Raw genomic sequence first — 19,474 nt, 5'->3', positions numbered from 1 at the left:
CATTTCTCCCTTTCAGACTAAGGGCGCCCCATGATGCGGTTCCTGATACTTCGCTTCCTCCCAGAATGAAGCGCGAGTAGTCACAGGAAACAAAACAAATACAAGTATATTTTACACCAGAGGGAAGCAAGGTCAACCTCTTGTGGGCCAGCACACCCTAGACTTTCTCCAGCACAGGCAGGGACGTGGTGTCTGTGGTCGTTGTCAAAAGTGACAAAGACAATTATCCTCTTCTTTTTATTTTCTGTGGCGACAGCAAAAGCCACCATGGCTCCCGCTGAGTTTTTAAAATAAATAACACCCAGAAGAGCAAGCTGTTTAGAAAAATTTTATTTGAACATATGAAAGGAAAATTCAGAGAGCTCCATAAAACAGAGAAGTTCCTTTCCTCGGTGACAGGGGACATCCCACCAGACTTCCTGAACGGTGCCAAGCACTGTAGACTTGTGTCACCACGTACCAGCTTTGAGCTCATGGAGCCATAAGAAGAGCCTGTCTGCTCTGTATTGCGGGGACACATGACATTCACAAGGCAGCAAATGCCCACTCCGCCTCTCCCCACAGCACTGCTTGTGCACAAGCTCATGGACGGGCCGACTTTACAAAACACCCACGCTGCTCTGCGGAGGGCAGCGCAGTTTTCCTTCCAGCCATCCAATCTGGATGGTTAAGAATGTGACCAGGACTGTGACGACTCAGAACTTCGAGACCAGACCGGTCGGCGAGTGGGAGCCACCTGGCCACCTCTCCGAGGTTCTCCTCTCTGGACCGGCCTTCCCTTCTTCCGGAGGGCATCCCTCAGCCTGGGCGCAGAAGGCACACTGCCACACGGCGGCACACAACGGGCCGGCCTAGCGGATGGGCCGGAAGGGGAAAGTCATGCCTGAGATGAAGGTGTGCCCGGGATGTGTGGGCAGGGCAGGGTGGGCAGCGGGGTGGGCTGGCACGGTCCCATAGCTCAGTGGGGGTGTGTGGATGTGCGGGTAGAAGCCAGGAGGGAGCGCCGCATGGGGAGACTGCTGCACGGGGCCCGAGATGACCAGCTGGAGTAGGCTGCAATGATAAGGAGAAAGGTTAGGATGGAGTGCTTCCCAAGCCTGCACCAGGGGCACCTGTGAGCCAGACGGGGAGAGAGGTGTGGGGTATGGGATCACCCTGCATACACAGTCCCACAAAGGCACCACCAGAAAAGAGGCTTTGGTGATGCCAGGATAACCATGACAGAGCCTTCCAGGCTGATGGAGGCACAGGAGAGGGCTCGAGGCAGGGAGAGCCGAAAAGGGGTCAGGTGGCCCTCACAGACGCACGCAGCAGATGGATCCAGAGCAGAGGGGATGCTGGGAAAGAGTAGGTCGAGGGGGAACAGGAAGCATGCAGGTGGTTCGAGGGGACTCTGCTACACCACCCTGGCGTCTGGCCTGTGGCCCAGGACACAGCATGTGGGTACCATTTCAGCCCCGGCAGGCCTTCGGCCCCAGAGCAGCAGCAGCTCCTTCCCCAGAGATGAGACTGAATTCCTAGCGACGCCACACAGATACCAGCCTTCAAAAGGAGGCTGAAATCCAGAGCACTGAGCAGCCCCCAACCCTTACCAAACTGAAGGGACCCACCACATTCTCATCCCTGGGTATTTCACGTCTGCCTGCTTGCTCGCCAAATTCTTCAGCTCAGTGGGGTGGTCTCCCCACCTGGGAACACCCCCACCAGACCCTGCTAAAATACCATGCAAAGTCAGCACAACCTCCCATTCCCTCCCATCAACAGTCCCACATGACCACCGCAAACTCCAGAGACCCTGTCCCTCCTGTCTGCCTTCTATCCACAGCCCATCTGATCAGTGGCCCCAGCACCCAGACCAGCCTTCACTAGAATTCAGTGTCAGTTACCAGCCCCAGACCCCTGGAGAAACACCTCAGTGAGTCCTGTTGGTCTCCCCCATTCAGACACCCCTACCCCAGAATTACTACCAGCATGCCCTCATTCTTGTCCATACCTCCAGCCTCCCCTGGCCTCAGCCAAGCCACACCCTGCTGTCAGACTGCCAGGCATCATTGTCAGTCCCCGTATCAGAGAGACCCCCCTGGCTCCCCGCTCAAGATGCGGGTTTCCCCCATCTCAGCCCCACCCCTACCCCGTAAGCTTGGGTTCGTAGCTAGGTCAGCTCTGCCTGCTCCCAGGGGCCCTCTGCTCTGGCGGTGCCTTCCACACCACTAGACCTGCCCCTCCACCACCCACTCTAGTCCTCCTTGAGACCAGCCTCCCCGCACTGCTCCGGGGACACAGGGAAGCCATTCGCTGGGAACACGACACCCTCAGAACACCTGAACCTTGCCTAGCTTACCAGAATCCACTGGCTGCTGTGGGAAGAGGGGTGTCTTTTGCAGGAGGGCCCTCTCTCCCTGCACTGTCCCCTAAAGCATAAGGCTTGGGACTCCCATGCTGAGGCAGTCAGTGCACTATATGGCCCAAAGGTTCCACTTAACACAATTTCTCTACAGAGCCTGCCTCTGGTGGCTCAAAGGATGATGTGCTCAACCACTAGCCAAAAAGTTGGCGGTATAAACCCACCCAGAGGTACCTCAGAAGGCAGGCCCTGCGATCTGCTTCTGAAACATCAGCACCTTGAAAACCCGCTGGAACTGGTCTACTCTGCACAGTTGGTCTCTACATCAACTAGCAACCACTGCAACTACTACTTTAGGGCTTGGAGTGAGAAAGTCCACCGCAAAGAGACAAATAAAGCCAAGTTAGCAGAGGCCAACTTTCGCCACGTGTCTACAAGTGTGTTTTGAACCTATAAATGTTCCAGAGATAAAAGGGGGTCTTAAGATGTTTCCAGACTAGCTGGGAAGACAACTAATGACGAACTGGGAATCGAGGGAAGACTTCAAACTACTCACTGCCCCCTCCCCCTCCCCCGGAGGCCTGCCTGTGGGTCTATCGGCATGCGGTAGAAATGGCAGGAGACAAAGTTCCCTGTTCCAATACTGGTAAGAAGAGGGCAAAGCGGGCAGGAGTGGTTCATGGGACAGTCTCACCTACCATGTGGGAGACCTGGCTTTGCTTCAGGCCGATGCAGCCACCACCTGACGGTCACTGGAGGTTTAGTACTTATGGAGAAAAATGAACTTGGAAGAAAGGCCTGGTAACCCACTTCTGAAAATAATGCAACGAAAACTCTACAAACATACCCTGGAGATACTGTGGGTTCGGTTCTAGGACACCGCTGGCTGTACACTGTGAAGTCGATTCCGACTCATAGTAACCCCGTACAGGGTTTCCGAGGCTGTAAATCTTTACGGGAGCAGAATGCTCATCTTTCTCCTGTGGGAGAGCTAGTAGTTTCGAACTGCTGACCTTGCGGTTCGCAACCCGATTACACTACCAGAGCTCCTTTCTGGGACACTGCAGGAAGGCGTTACATATAGCAAAAAGCGAACCAGGTGCATTTTTTTGGTTTCCCAGAGCACTGAAAAGTGATGTTGAAGGCCGACTGCTGTCTACGGAGTGAACAACAGCAGGATGGACAAGTGTGAAATCTAATGAGAATGACCAATGTGGGCCACAGAGCACATGCTGCTGGGAAAATGGCCCTGGCAGACTCGGGGACCTTCCCTTTGTACAGTGAAACGCACAATACAGCAAAGCATGGGGTCGGCATGTGGTGGAGGGGTCAGCTTGACAGCAGCTAACAACCACCACAACCAGATGATGATGTAAGGATTGGTAACCCATCATAACTTATCCTCAAAGTCCTCGATGCCTGGGAAGTTTCTCAGGGCCCGACACAAAGGCTCCGAGGGAAAGACTGGTTCTGCGGCACGGAATTTCAGTCCAGGACCTTCTAGCCCACCAGATGGTGCTCACGCCTCCCACGAAAGCAACTTTATATAGCTCAGGCAGAGCTCAGCCAGAGTAGGCAGGACACAAACTCTATACAAAGACCATGAGCCAGCAATGGGCTGATCGGCTGGCCTTGGAGGACGCAGGTACCCATGCTGGCCCTGGAGCCCCAGCACACCTCATGACAGGCCACTAGTGTGCCAATGTGAAGAAAGGAAGGCAGTAATAGTTCTACCAGCGTAACTCAGTATTTGGAGCCCTGGTGGCACAATGGTCAAGTGCTGGGTGGCTGACTGAAAGGTTGGTGGCTTGAACCCATCAATCACTCCACAGGAGAAAAGACCCAGTAATCTGCTCCCATAAAGATCATCAAGGTCCAACCCACCTCTACTGAGTGGATTCTGACTCAGAGCTCCCCTAAAGGACAGAGGAGAACGGCCCCACAGTGGTTTTCAGGGCTGTCCTGTTTATAGACACAGACTGCCTCAGCTTTCTCTCACAGAGCAGCTGGTGGGTTTGAACTGCCAACCTTTTAGTTAACAGCCAAGTGCTTTTAACCACGGTGTCACTAGGGATCTCTGTGAAAATGAGTCTGGAGAACTCGAAGGAGCAGTTCTATCAGTCCCATGGGATCACCTGAGTTGGAAGTCACCTGACAGCACCCACCAACAAAACTCAACATCCTCATTTCTGCAAGCCCTGTCCTCGTGCACTCTGCTTTGCCTCTGGCTTTATAAGCATTTCCTGACCACTCTGGATGGATACACGACGTTCTAGCCTTCTGATGTAGTACATCTCATTGACTGAGTAACCTTGTATTGCTAATTGACAGGCTGTTTCCGGTTTTTTTTTTTTTTTTAGCTATTGACACTGCTGTATGAGATGCTCAGGTGGCCTTAAGCCATTTGTGAACAGCTGCTAACCTAAGCACTGGCAGTTTGAACCTGCCCAGCAGCTCTCCGAAGAAAGGCCTGGCAAACTTTCTGTAAACATGACTGCCAAGAAAACGTATGGACGCTGTCATGCATGGGGTTGCCATGAGTTAGTGTGACACTGACAGCAATGGGTTGGACTGGCTGGTGGATTTTTGATACTGCATTTGCATGAGTACACAGCCTTTTTTCTTCAATTTTTAAGGAGAGAGCCACAAAAGTGAAATCCGAAGTTACTTAGATAATAGTCACAGTGATGTTGTTGGCACTGTTAAATGCCATCGAGTTGATTCCAACTCATAGTGACCCTGTACAGGGTTTCTGAGGAGCAGATGGTGGGTTTGAACTGCCAACCTTGTGGTTCGCAGTCCAGTGCTGATCCTACTGCACCACACTAGCAGTCCCAGTGATAGCAGCTCATTTATTAGATGGTGTGGTGGGTTAGTGCCAGACTACAAAGTCATGCTGAACTGTAAGGTTGGCAGTTCAAGCTCATCAATCACTCCTCAGAAACCCAATACAGGGTCGCTATGCATCAGAAGTGACTCAACGGCACTTCACAACAACAACATCTACCTAGTAGAGAAGCTCTAGTGGCACAATGGGTTACACGTTGGGTTACTAGCTGCAAGGTCAGCGGTTCGAACCCACCAGTCACTCTGTGGAAGAAAAATGTGGCAGTCAGATTCCTTGAAGCTTTATAATCTTGGAATCCCTAAGGGACAATTCTACTCTGTACTCTAGGGGTGCAATGAGTTGGAATTCACTAGACAGTAATGGGATCTACCTAGTACTGTAATAAGTACTTCAAATTTTCACTCATTTAATCCTCACAAGCCCTATACAGGGTGGTTAGGAGGCAGAACTGCCTCAATGGCACTTAACAATCCTTACAAAAGTCTCCATGTTGGGAGACATGGGCAAGTGCTAGGTTTATTGTGATTTTACAGATGAGAAAACGGTAGCAAAGAGTGATTGAGTAACTGGCCCAGCCAAGGTCACATACAGTAAAATAGCAAGGTCAGATATGAGAATCGACTAGAGCCTGGCTGAGAACACACTTCACGTTTTGCCCACTATTGTTACTACTTTCTTAAACCTGTAATAATAATCATCCATTTATGATGAGCATTCCACTCGCCAAGGGCTATGCTAAGATATATACAGCTATCAACTCAATTCAGGAGAAGGACATCCTGCTTGGTAAAGCACAAGGTCAGTGAAAAAGAAAAAGATCCCCAACAAGATGGGCTGACAAGGGGACACAGGGAGGAATGCAGTGTTAAAGGGGACAACGGAGAATCCTGCTAACTGCTGGGTATATGGAGGGGACTGCAAGCACTGATGAGGAAAAGTATATGATGCGCTGAATGTAAAGCTGATGATCTGCTCTGTAAACCTTCACTCTATTCACAACAGAGACTTAAATATAAAGATGGACCGACACAGCAGCTGCAACAATGGAACAGAAACAGGCAGTGTTTCACACTATTGTGCACAGGACTGCTATCAGTCAGAACCAGCTGGATGGCACCTAACCCACCACAATAGCCCTACGGGAAGACAGTGGTAATTCAGAGGTAGAATTCTCACCTTCCATGAGGGAGACACAGGCTGAATTCCCAGCCAACACACCTCACACACAATCACTACCAGTCTGTCAGTACAAGCTTTCCACTGGTATGTTTCAGTGGAGCTTCCAGACAATAAAACAGATGAGGAAGAAAGTCTGGCGATCTATGTCTGAAAATCTGTCCGTGAAAACCCATATGGATCCCAGCAGCTTGATCCACCACCGAACACGGGGATGACGCAGTCTGGGCAGCTTTTCGCTCTGTTGTGCATGGGGTTACCAATTCAACGGCAGCCTGATCCCATGCAGCAGGCAGTATCGTTGCCTCATTTTACCAGGAAAAAGCAAGGCTTGGAGAGAGAATATAGGCCTGCCCAAGTATCAGAGCAACTAACACTGTGCTCAGAACACAGACCCAGGACACGTGATGCCAGGTGACACCTAGTGCCCCCCGGCCAGGCTCCACAGAACCTTCCAAAGGGTTATGAACCAGGTCGCCAACACAGTGTGAGGCCAATCTTACCGTGAGCCGCGCACGTGCTACTTCAGTAAGCATGAACTGCCGAGTTGAGTGCACTCTGGGTCCACTCCTTGCCTCCCTGCAAGATGGCCTCTCTTTTTCCCATTTACTCTGTACCTGGGGTTCTGTCCACAGGAGGCTCACCCCAGCATCTCCACCCCTCCCCACTCATCACTGAGACCCTAAGGATGATGATCTTAACTTTGCAGACCAACACTCCCGAATGAACCTGGGACAACAAAAAGGCCCACCATACTTGCTGCCCACCCCCTGGAGGCCCTGGCACCACAGCCCAGCCAGCAACCATGAAGACACTTACTTATTGTGGGGCAGCCTGGAGCACAGGGGTCTCAGGTCATCTGAAACGAAGGAGACACACACCGTGAAAGAATCGTCTGGAGACACTGAGGGGCTGGTTGCTGGTGTTCAAGAATGCTGGTGATAGGACATTTATCAAACACCACTCAGAAAAGGTTTGTCAGTGTTTGTTTTCACAAACTTGGCCTCAGACAGGCTACACGGCTCTGGGAAGGAGACAGCCCTGCTGGCAATTTGTGAGACTGCTGGTAGTCAGTCCAAAGGCAGGGATCTCAGAAGACTGACAGGTCTGGGCTGGGGGTGGTGGATGCAGTCCACAGGAGCTTTTGTGTTTTGTGAATACTGTCCCTAGCTGGTCTCACCCCTGCCCACAATTCTCCCTGCAGACCTGGGACAATGGGGCTTGTGAGCTTGGTCAGCAGCTCAGCACACCCCATGGAAAACCAGAGGGAAGGAGTGGGGTTGAGATGGGAAACCAGCCACTGACTATCATGTGGGCCACAAGCAGACCCTGTAAGTCAACAGAACAAATCCCCGTGTCATTCTCCTGGGGTAGCTCAAGTGGTGAAACGTAGCAGCAGATGCCCAGAGCAGGGGATGGGCCATTTTCTGCCTCGGTTGGGGCAGCAGTTAGAGGAGACTGTCATGTGGCAAAGCTCTGCACTTACACCGGTGCATTTTGTTGTATGCAAATGACACACACCAAGGAGCAAAACCTATCCAGTGGCTCTGTGGGAGAAGAGACTTGGCAATCTGCTCCCGTGAAGACTGCAGCCTGGGACACCCTAAAGGCAATTCTGCTGTCACATGGGTGACATGAGTCAAAACCAACCAGCCAGCACACGAACGATGCCTCATTACACAACACACTGCCGTTGAGTCCATTCTGATCCACTCCGGCCTGTGAGGACAGAGTACTGCTCTGCAGGGTTTCCGAGGAGGAAGAGTTTCACGAGAGCAGACAGCCTCATCTTTCTCCCGAGGAGTGGCTGGTGTGTTTCAACGACAAACTGAGCAGTTAGCAGACCAATGCTTAACACACTACGCCCACCAGGGAGCTCGCTACCTCTCCTCAATGAAAAGGAAGGGTCCCCAGTGAAGCAGAAGGGGAGACTGCCAACTGGGGGTGTTCCTTAACTTCCCCGTCCATCGCCCATCCCAATGCTGGGGACAGAGCACCCACCTCGAGTGCACAGCAGGGCCCCGGAGGCCATGGCCACCTGCAGAGCCTGGGCAAGCCGGTCCAGCGCCAGCTCCGTCTCCTGGGAGGCGTTGAGGGGGCTCAGCTCGTCCACTAGCCTGTCGATCTCCTCGACCAGCGGGACCACGTGGTCGAAGAGCACGAGGCCCAGGCGCCCGTACAGGTTCTTCTCGGTCAGGTGGCCCTGTAGCATCATCAGCACCTGCAGGACACTGAGGTGCAGCTTGGAGTACAAGAGGTGTGAGTCCCTGTCTGAGCCCACACCTGAGTCCTTTGTCACTTTGTTACTGAGGTGACCGTTGGTGAGTGGGGGCTTCTTCTTCCTCTTATAGGCCAGAGGCGCCTTCACGCACCAGCGGATCAGTCCTGTGAGCGGGGTGAGCTCTAAAAATCCAATGGGCAGACTGGCTGCAATCGGGGTGTTTAAAAAAGTGATGAGAATCAACCGTGGGTCCTCAACAATCCAGCTGACAATCATCTCGAGCAAGTCCAGAGGAGGGATGAGGTCATCTGCAAGCAAAGGTCCATCAGGTCAGAAGGGTTGTGCGCCTCTGAAGTGGGAATGGGGCAGGGGATGGAGGTTGGACCACTGACTCCACAGGACTTAGCAGCTGGCACTCACAGGATCGTCTCCTTTCTGGGATCTCAGTTCCATGAGCTCTGGGACTCTGTTTCACCCACCACGACAACTACGGTGCTCAGAACCCTCAGCCCAAGGTGGGGGTCTGACTCAAGAAGTATTTATTGAACCGAGGATCCCCCACAACTCCATTAGGGCCCTGATGACAGTACATCCTGTGTGCTGTGTGCCAATTTCAGTGCAAGTCCTCACCTGGGATATCTGAAACTACCCTGTGAGTAGGACCGGAGCCTGTGTTAGTGTCTGCAGTGACAGCTATGGTGGCCTTCAGAGAGCAGCTCGGAGTCCAGGCAATGGTCAGTCAGCGGCCAAGGCCATCCTCTGCCCCATGCCTGGAGCCCTCGTCCAAGCACCAGCCTACCCACTTGGGACTCCCCTGAACCAGAGCTCGTGCTACAGATGAGCCGAGAAAGAGGATAAACAAGAACACTGGCATTGATTCTGCACCGCCCAGGTCTCCGTCCTTTCGACAGATCAACTCACAGGACCCGCGCACAAGCCCAGGTACCTACTGTTCCCATAGCTGGATACCGTAAACAGAGCCCAAGCTTCATCAGCCGTATGTGATGAAGCCTGGCTCAGAGCCTTCCCTCTCACCACTAGGTGGCACTGCCCAGCCTGGGATGGGTGTGCGCGCCTCACAGCTCAAGAGCAAGCGAGGGACAGAGGAAAAGAGCAGCTTCTGCAGGCAGCTGAGTTAACCAGAGTTCAACATGAGAAGTTCAGCATGAGAAAGCAGAGCGTGACATGACCAAGACCCACACTGGCATGGAGTTTCCAACAGTTCTTCTTCAGGAGACTGACCTTTTCTCCCCAGAGTATAACTCTAGACCTAACTCAACCACAGAATCCTGATGTGGCGCTATAGGATAAGCACTAGACTGCTAGGTTGGTGGTTCAAATTCACCAGCAGCTCCTTGGAAACCCTATCAGGGTCTCTACGAGTCAGAACTGGCTTGATGGCTCTTAACAACTCAACCACATTGTTCACCTTCTTTGAGTCTTGACTGCTGCTGTTAATGGATGTGGCTACATCGGTTCCAACTCACAGGAGCCCAGAAGGATGGAGTAGAACTGCCCTATAGTGCTCCCAAGGCTGTCATTGCTATGGGAGCAGACAGAGCTGCTGGTGGGTTTGAACTGCCGACTTTTTGGTTAGCAGTCGAGCTCTTAATCATTGTGCCACCAGGACTCCTGTCTTGGTTGGGCGCCTGCATGAAAGGACTCGTTTTGGAGGGTTCTGCTGGACAAGAGCTTCTCCCACAGGAAGCTACATGCCAACTAATGGGCCCTGAAGGCCAAACCTGCATCCAGCTAAGGTCTCACAAATGTCACTGTCATGGATGGAACTGTGGCCCCCTCAACTAGACTGGGTGACAGTACTTGGTGATCTGGCAGCTTTGCAATGATGGACTCATCCCCCAGGATGTGATCAGCCCATCAGCTGGAAGGGGACTATGGGGGGATAGAAGCCCCTTACTCAGCTCATAGCCCGGATGTGATGTAAGGCAGGTTTCCCTGGGTGTGGGCTGCAGCCCCTTTTACCTTGTTGTTGTTATTGTTGTAATGTGCCGTGGAGTGGGTTCCAACTCATAGTGATCCTGTACAGGGTTTTCAAGGCTATAATCTTTACAGGAAAGCCTCATTTTCTCATGCGGAACAGCTGGTAGTTTCGAACTGCTGACCTTGGGGTTCACAGCCCGATTCCTAACCACTACGCTACCAGAGCTCCAAGAGCTCAAAGGAGAGAGAAGGAAGCAGAGGCAGAAGAAGCTATCACCACCGAGAAAGGTGGTCAGGAGTGGAGGGCACCCCTGGAACCTGGGGTCCCTGTAACTGTAAAGCTCCTAGACCCTGGGGAAGACTGATGTTGAGGTAAGATAGCCAAGGCATGCTGGGCCAACAGATGCCATAAGGAAGTAAGGCCCTTCCTCCTAGACTGTGAGCCGACAGAATGAAAGGCTTCCTTCGGAGGTGAACTTCCAAGTCTCCGAGGTTGTAAGAGCACACGTCTTGTGGCATTTCTGACACAGCAGCACTAGAGAATGAAGACAGTCGCCAATACTAAACCAAAGCGGCACCTGTGCCGCCTAGCACACTGCACCCTCATCTTGGTAGCAGTGTGGCCCGAAACGTCCAGGTCCAATCTTCTCAGAAGTAAACTACCACACAAATCCATGTTTGGGGAATAGTCTGCCAAGCAACATACCTGAAACGTCAAAAGTGTCAGTGCCACCTAAAATTTGGTTTGTTTGAACTACTGGGGAGTTGGTCTGGATTTTTAAGATGAAAGAATCATGACAACTGTGTACAATGCATGAATGCATGATCTCTGACTGGATCCTGAACTCTTCTCATTGCCCAAAATGTGTGTGTACGGAGTGGAGATTCTAAAAAACATTATTGAGATGGCTGGGAAAACCTGAATATAGGATATGTGAATTGTTGATTTTGTTGTTAAGTATCATCGAGTCGGCTCTGACTCATAGCAACCCTGCATATGGTTTCCAAGGCTTTTCAATCTTTCCAGGAGCTCACTGTGGATCAGCTGGTTCAAAGTCCAGTGCTTATCACATGGAGCCACCACACTCCCAGAACACAGACTATACATTAGATATTAATATTCCATCGATACAGGTATTGCCCAACTTATGACGTATTCCTGTTTTCTTTAGTGATGGGAGCACAACGGTTCCATACACCTCAGCTGCACACAACAACAACATCAACTGTTAGTAATATGCACAGACCACATGGCAGTGCTGTGATTGGCTGTACCAGCCCCCAAAGACAAATAAATAAAGATGAACGTTAAGTAAAATGTTGTTAAGTGCTGATTCAAAGCCATCCTGTACAGGGTTTCTGAGGAGCAGTTGGTTGATTTACCCCACAGATTTTGTGGTTAGAGTAGCAGTCCAGTGCTTACCCTACAGCGTCACACCAGGACTCCTATAACAATAATAACAAAAAAACAGCTGCTAAAGGACTATCATACAAGGGGACTTCAAAAAGTTTATTGAAAAATGAAATGAATGGAATTTTTTCATGAACTTTTTGAAGTTGCCTAATGACTGGTATGATGCTGTGGGTTAATGTGCTGGACTGTAAGGCGTTTGAACTGCAAGGTCGGCAGTTCGGGCTCAACACTCACTCCTGGGAAACTCCATACAGGGTCGCCATTAGTTGGAACTGACTCACTGGCACTTAACAACAATGAAACCTAAAAGAGAAAAAAAAAAGCAGTGCCTGACTTACATCAGAACAGACTTACAGAAAGTGCGGGAGCAGAACTCTCAGTAAGCTGGGGGCTGTGGCTACTGTCATGTAAATTTTGACTCTCAGTGACCCTATATAGGGTTTCCAAGGAACGGCTGGTGGGTTTGAACTGCTGACCGTGTGGTTAGCAGTCCAGTCCTCATCTTACATTGCCACACCAGGACTCCTGTATTAAATTTCTAGTGTGATGATGGCAGCCTGGTTTTGGAAGAGAATGTTCTTGTTCTTGGGAGAAACATACTGAAGCATTTAGTACATGCAACAGCTCTCAACTTGTCCAGGAAGAACATGTCTGTGTACATGGCAGGAGGGGCAGGGGGAAATGCTAAGTAACTGATCAATTGAGGTGAGATGAAGATGAACGCTTGACCTAGTCTTGCAACTTTTCTAAAGTTCTGAAATTTTCCAAATAAATAACTGGGGCATTGGAGTGACTCATGGGCCCAGAGGACTAGAGTGGAAAGTGAAGCGTCCAGCTGATAAGAGAGGGCATATGCATAAGAACACCCACATTTGCAGATAATACCCACTTGACCTGGCTTCAATGACTGGATGATCAGAGCTCAACCAGAAGAAAGAAGAGAAAAAAAAGAGTAATCTGATACAATTTGATGAAGTTGACCTACACCTATGGATGCAGTAGCTCAAATGAGAGAACAAATGTTTACGAGGATCATTCCCACCCCCTCGATATACAGGGTGGACAGGGATAGGCAACTTGGATAATGGCTACCCAAAATGGGGGAACTACAAAGGCAAGAACTGACTGGCTTACAAGCTTTCAAAAGGGAGCCTAGATCCAGAGGGTGTGGAAGAAGGTAGACTCTTCACTGAGTAGTATCCAATCTGTCTGGGCGGGGCTGATGAAAGGATATGGGGATAGGTCTCTTGCGGTACAATAGTGAATAATAGCTACCAGGACTGACTGTGAAGGTTGGAAATGTAAAGGTAGACATTGTGTAGCAAAAGGAGAGGAGTGATTGACTTTGCAGTCCAGAAGTGGCGGTCCCTGGAACCATCAAAGGAGAAGAGCAGAGTGTGGAACCCTACCCAGAGAAGCAGTGACGTCAGAGATGGAGGCAGAGATGATGACATGGAGAGGTGGAGCGGCTGGGGACTTTAGACCCATAGAGGGAGAGGGGCTGTGTGCTGATGAGCAGGAGGCAGGCTTGCACGGTATACCCTTTGGTTGGTTAATGATGCACGGAGGGGATTGTAACCATGGCAATGAAACAATATGATAGGATGAATGTAAAGCTAATGTTCTCCCATGTAAACTATCACATAATTCACAATAAAACATTTAAAAAACAAAACAAAAAAACTAGGACATGGAAAAGCAAGTCACATGTCTCGTCTAGGGAGAACGACACAAACAGCACATCTCACCCAAACACTAGATCCTCCTACCATTCCAAGTTAGGGTGCCACTGAGGAAAACTGCCTCTTAGCATTATGTAAGCCTGGGCGGGCAGCCCACATGCATCTGTTATTTTTGTGGCTTAAAATAAACACACTTTTTAGAGGAGAAAAGGTCACACACAGCTTTCAGTGAACACTTTAGCTGGGTATAAAACTGGAAGCCTGTTGAAGACACTTTAGTGTTTAAAGTTTACCTGAGGACAGGTCATAAAGCGCAGTGACGGATGTCACAAACTGGCAGCAGAAACGAGGGCTGGCACTGAAGGTCTGCTTCAGTGTTTGCACGGATCCTGGCACCAGGCAGCAGTAGTCGTCCACAAGGGCTCTGGCTAACCTCACACAGTACACCACAGGTGTGCGCTGGAAAAAAGCCATAGGCTACGTTAACTCCAGATATTGTCAGTCAAACACTAGTAACCGTGTACATATGGCGAAGACTTCCCACCTGAGCTGGCAAAATCCCTTCCAGGAAGGGGAAATGATGTGAACTGTTTATTTCCAAGTGAGGCGTCTGCAAACTAAAAGCCTACAGGCCAAAGCTGTCTCACCAGCTAATTATGTGAATCACGCTGTACTGAAATGCAACCACATTTCTTGATTTACCTGTAATTTACAGCTGCTCTTGCTATGAAACCTGCAAAGACGCCAAGGTTTTCTACTTGGCCCTTTACAGAAAACGTCTGCTGGCCTCAGTTTTCACTTTTATGGCAGAAAGGTCATTTCAGATGTCAAGTGAAGAAATGACCATTTTTGTAACCCCATGGAATTCCCAGTGAAACACAAGAGAAAATGGACAGCTGCTCCCACTTTGGAGGGATTTAGTGTGCTTATGGATGACTACATGAGCCAAATGTTTACAGAAATACCCTAAATTCCTCTTACAATCCCTCCTCTTCAACAGGTTTCTATGATACTTTTGAGTCCAATAGCCCATCTTCTCCTTCCTTCCCATTAGTCTGCCAGTCTGGAGGCAACTGCCACATCCATCGGTTGCTCAGGATGCTGCATCTCCAGGGTCCCAGCTTAGCCCCATAGGAGGAGTTACAAGGAGACAGCAAGGCTGGACTGTGCATGCAGGCTGTCATCTGCCCCCATTAAAAACTTCAATCTCTCTCTGCAGAAGGAAGCTCACCCCAGGGTGGCAACTCCTGACCCAAACTGCTAAGACCCTTTCCTAGCACTGACACCTGCTGTCATTTGGCTAAAGTGCCTTGCTGACGCTGTGGTTAAGCACTGGGTTGCTAAAATGCAAGTTCTGTGGTTCACATCCACCAGCTGCTCTGCTGGAGAAAAGATGAGACGGTCTGCTCCCGTGAAGGTATATAGTCCTGGAAATCCTGATAGAGTCACTATGAGTCAAAATCAACTTGAAGGCAGTGATTTGATTTGCAATTTGCCAGCCCAAGAGCATCATGAGAGGTAAATGGCAAACTTTTATGAGGCAAGAGAAACGCTACACTTGGCTTTACCAGGCTGCTGGGAAGAACACAAATCCTGAGGTTCCATGCAATGTATCTGATTAACTCCTGCACACTAGAAACTAGACAGGTAAGAATAAAGGTTCAGACTCCACTGATGTTTACTACAAAGGACAAGAAAAACATTTCCTAAAATTAGAAAGGAAAAACTGCTTGTGAAACATGTAGTAAACTTCTACTCATTTGGCTGAGGATCAGATTCGTTAAAAAAAACCCTAAACAAATGACCAATTTTTCAGAGCTTCTGAATAAGAAAAAAGCACAATGGAACGAAACTTCCAAAGTATCACCTACCACCAAATCAATTCCAAATATGCATTTTTTTTTCCCCTTTGCTATTATAAGGGTCTCATGTCCACTAGAAGCTGCCAACCTTGTAATGTCGTCCTGTTGTTGTTTTTGTGGGATGTCATCTATCGATTCTGACTGGTAGTGACCCTAAAGGACCGAGTTGGGTGTCCTAAAGTGGAACTACAGGATAAGCACTGGGCCATAATAAGGTCGGTGGTTCAAACTTACCAGCCACTCATGGGAAACCCTACAAAGGGTTGCTATGAGTAAGGACCGACTCGACAGCACTTGCAGGGTTTCTAATGGCCCCATACGGTTTCCTAGACTGTCATCTTTACCATAGCAGATTGTCTCATCTTTCTCCCACAGAACAACTAGTGGGCTTGAACCACTGGGTTAACAGCTGAGGGTTTCATCATTGTGCCATTTGTTGTTAAGTGCTGTTGAGTTGGTACTAATTCATAGCGACCCTGTATAGGGTTTCCAAGGAGTGGCTTGTAAGCTTGAATCGCCAACCTTCAAGTCCAGCGCATTAACCCACAATGCAAAACAGTAACATAAAATCCACATGCTTATTACTCTACCAGTATACAAATCAACATTCTACTAACGAATAGTCACAACTTGATCTTTAAAACAAAAGTCCCATCTTTGAAACTGTCTGTATAGCTATTTTCAAAATCCTACCATATATAAATGTCACTGTAGTTACTATTCATTCAACAGCTGCTGACACATGGCAACTTGACAGAATTGCTCCACAGGGCTTCTGAAGCTGCATATCTTTACGGGAGCAGACTGCTGAAAGATTTGAACCACAGACCTGCGGTTAGCAGCCTAACACTTAATCCACTGTGCCACCAGGGCTCCTTAAATTTTACCTAAAAGGGGGAGGACTAATCTTTTACCATTACAAACTGCTGCTAACTCAATCATAGTTACCACCTGTTTTTGAAAATGAGGCTGAGAGTTGTGATCAGTTAACAGGGCAATGACGATCAAAGAGGAAATGAGTGTGGAAAAGGCGTCTTCAGAGATTCAATCAAATTAAACTTCCTGACAATAAATTATTGGACTCTCTGCAAGAAGGTTCCTTCTAAAGCAATCCCTGGAGCCAGGGAGTCCTTGTTGTTAGTACCAACTCATGGCAACCCCATGCACAACAGAATGAAACACTGCCAGATCCTGTGCCAACCTCACAATCGTTGCTACGTTTGAGCCCACCGCTGTTTCCGCTGTGCCAACCCATCTAGTTAGGGGTCTTCCCCTTTTTCTCCAACCCTCCACTTTACCACTTTTCCTTCTTCAGGAACTGGTCATTCCTAACAACATGTCCAAAGCACAAAAGACGAAGTTTGGCCATCCTGGCTTTTAGAGAGCATTCTGGTTGTACTTTTTCCACCCCAGATTGGTTTGTTCTGGCTCCTTTTAATATTCTCCTCCAACAACATAACTCAAGTGCATCACTGAAATCCTTGGGTGATGTAAATAGTCAAGGAGCTCAAGTTGGATGTATACCCAGATGTACCCTGAAAGAAAGATCTAGCAACTGACTTCCAAAAAAACCTAGCTATGGAAAACTCTTGGAAGGTGGATTTATAGGGTGCTTCAAAAAGTTCATGGAAAAATGGAATTAAAAGAAAATGAAAATTTCCCACAAAGTTTTGTGCTGCCCCCTCCCCAAATATTGCTCTCCCTATCTGGAGCAAATATGACTAATGAAAATCAAAGACACATTGAAGCAACTAGTGGAAAAGAACTAACAGGCCACATGAACCCCAGCCTCTATGATCCTGAAACTGGAAGAATTAAATGGTGCCCAGATGCCACCGCTGACCCTTCTGAAAGGGATGGTTCTGGGTGGAGTGGGAGGAAAATGTGGAATAAAACTCAAAATCATAAAAAAGGATCAGGATCACTGTTCAGAGACAGGTGTAACCTCTGAGATTATGACCCTTAGACATAGTCTAAGGTGGTAGAAAAGGACTTTGAAACTAAAATCACCCCACTCCCTTGGCTCAACTTTCAGTCAAATGATAAACAATCCTATAAAATGAATAGCAACACCAGGCAGGTTATGTACTACTTAGAACAATCAAATCAAAGGGCAGCATTTGCCTTAGGTTAAATCCCAGAGGGTAGGAAGGGGCAGGAAAGGAATAGAAACGGGAAACACAGGAACTGGTAAAAATGCTGTTATGTTGTAGGAATTGCAATTGTCATGAATCAAAATGCATATGAATTGTTGAATGAAAAACCAATTTACTCTGCAAAACTTTGTCCAAATCACAGGAAGAGTTTTAAAAAATAGTAACAAAATTAAGGTTAAAAAAAGAGAAAGAATTCTCTCTGGAGGGCAGCTCTACTGTGACACCCTTGGGTTGCCATGAGTGGGAAACGATGTCATGGCCAGCAGTGGTTTTACCTGGAGCCAAGAGGCTGCACACTCCAGCACAGGGATCCGGCACACCGCCACTGCCATGGAGACTATTTTTCCCAACAAACTCATCCGGCTGTCATCGGCTTTGTTCCCTTGGGGACTGAAAAGGGAGGAGAAAATAATCTGCCGGACTGATTCCTTGGTTTGCTCCTGGAAATAATTGCACATGATTTCAAGAAGTTGAAGCTCCTGGAGTGAATTCAGTCTCTGCAAAACAAAGCCAGGAGACGCTGTGAGAAATCCAGCTCTATCACGTTGACTAACAGTGAAAAAACGTGCACTCTCTTCTCCAGTGTACTACTTTTCAGCCCATTGATGCCCAGGTCCCACCCAGAAAATATACATAGTATAGTAATTTCAATGGTTCCTCTCAAAAAAGGAAAAAAATTATTCTACATCATCAGAGTCTGATTTATATCATTGGAGTCCTGGTGTGTCACTGGACTGCTAACTGAAAGGTTGGCTGTTCAAACTCACCAGCTACTCCTCAGAAACCCTATACAAGGTGGCTACGAGTCAAACTCGGTTTAATAGCACTTAACAACAACAACAACATATCATTGGACACCATCCTGGAGGCACAACGATGGTTGGGACGCTTGATCACCCGGTAACGTTTTGAGTGAGGTGAGTGGGCAGGGCCCACAGCCTCTTCTTTTAGCACCATAGACACACGGCTGCCAGGCTCTCTGGGAACAGACGCGCCGGAACAGACACGCCGTTGGGCAACAACATGGGACTCCGGGAAAGACGGCTGAAGGAGCCAGGTGCTCTGAGCCGAGAACGGAGACTCTGGCGCGAAAGACGTTTTTTAGGTTTGGCAAATACCTGTCACCGAGAAGGCACAAAAATGAAATAAAGGCGCTGTAGGAAAAGCGTTAAACTGCTAACCTCAAGATCGGCGGTTCTAACTCACCAGCGTATCTTTGGAAACCCTATTACCGGGCCGCTATGAATAGAAACCAACTAGTAACGATGTGCACATCAAGGAGCTCTAGTGACGCTGTGGATTGGGCATTCGACTGCTAACCGAAAGGTCAGCGGTTCAAACCCACCAGCCGCTGGGCGTTGAAAGAAGTCTCGGAAACTCTAATGTATCTATAAGCCGGAATCAACTCCACGGCAGGGGATTTGAGTGTGCATGGGGGACCCGTTCGGCGCAGTCACCGGGTGGGGTGGGGTGGGACGGGACGGGATGCCCCCCGCCCCCGGCTGCCCGGTGCCCCCGCCGCACCTTGGGCTGCGTTCCGCGCTCCTTGGGCACCTGGAACACGAACTCTTCCAGCAGCTCCACGGGGCCCTTGTCCACGATGGGCAGCGGCGCGCTCTGCAGCTGGCTGCTGAAGTAGATGTCCAGGTGGTATAGCACCTCCTTGGCGGCGCTCAGCGCGTCGCGGCGCAGCAGTGAGTGGCGGATGTCGCTCATGTTGCCGCCGCCTCCCCCGCCCCCCGTCCCGGAGACTTCCGCCCGCCGCCCGCGGAGACAAAGGGCCGCGACCCGTACTCCGCCCGCCCACCCGCCGCCCTCGGCCCGGGCGCC

General features: G+C 49.5%; 1 protein-coding gene across 1 annotated transcript; it reads right to left on the bottom strand.

Moving 5' to 3' along the window:
- Nucleotides 1-851: 851 nt before the first annotated feature.
- On the bottom strand, nucleotides 852-19,360 carry LOC102814007 (chromosome unknown open reading frame, human C7orf26). Its single transcript, XM_006859768.1, has 6 exons — nucleotides 19,169-19,360; nucleotides 17,920-18,141; nucleotides 13,920-14,085; nucleotides 8,370-8,897; nucleotides 7,188-7,227; nucleotides 852-1,053 (listed from the first exon to the last, which is right to left on the bottom strand). The coding sequence occupies exons 1-6, from the start codon at nucleotides 19,358-19,360 to the stop codon at nucleotides 852-854; spliced, it is 1,350 nt and encodes a 449-aa protein (XP_006859830.1).
- Nucleotides 19,361-19,474: the final 114 nt, after the last annotated feature.

The sequence above is a fragment of the Chrysochloris asiatica genome, unplaced genomic scaffold, assembly GCF_000296735.1.
Source record: "Chrysochloris asiatica unplaced genomic scaffold, ChrAsi1.0 scaffold00034, whole genome shotgun sequence".
Taxonomy (NCBI): Eukaryota; Metazoa; Chordata; class Mammalia; order Afrosoricida; family Chrysochloridae; genus Chrysochloris; species Chrysochloris asiatica.
This window is presented reverse-complemented; position numbering and strand designations above follow the sequence as displayed.

Bases quoted from the DNA above. Each gene is read 5' to 3' on its own strand.
- LOC102814007 (XM_006859768.1), bottom strand. From the start codon at position 19,360: ATGAGCGACATCCGCCACTCACTGCTGCGCCGCGACGCGCTGAGCGCC. The intron at 14,086-17,919 runs GTAAAACCACTG...GCTTTTTTCCAG, and splicing joins GTGCAGCCTCTTGGCTCCAG to CGCACACCTGTGGTGTACTG. The intron at 1,054-7,187 runs GTAAGTGTCTTC...TTATCATTGCAG, and splicing joins TCCAGGCTGCCCCACAATAA to CCTACTCCAGCTGGTCATCT.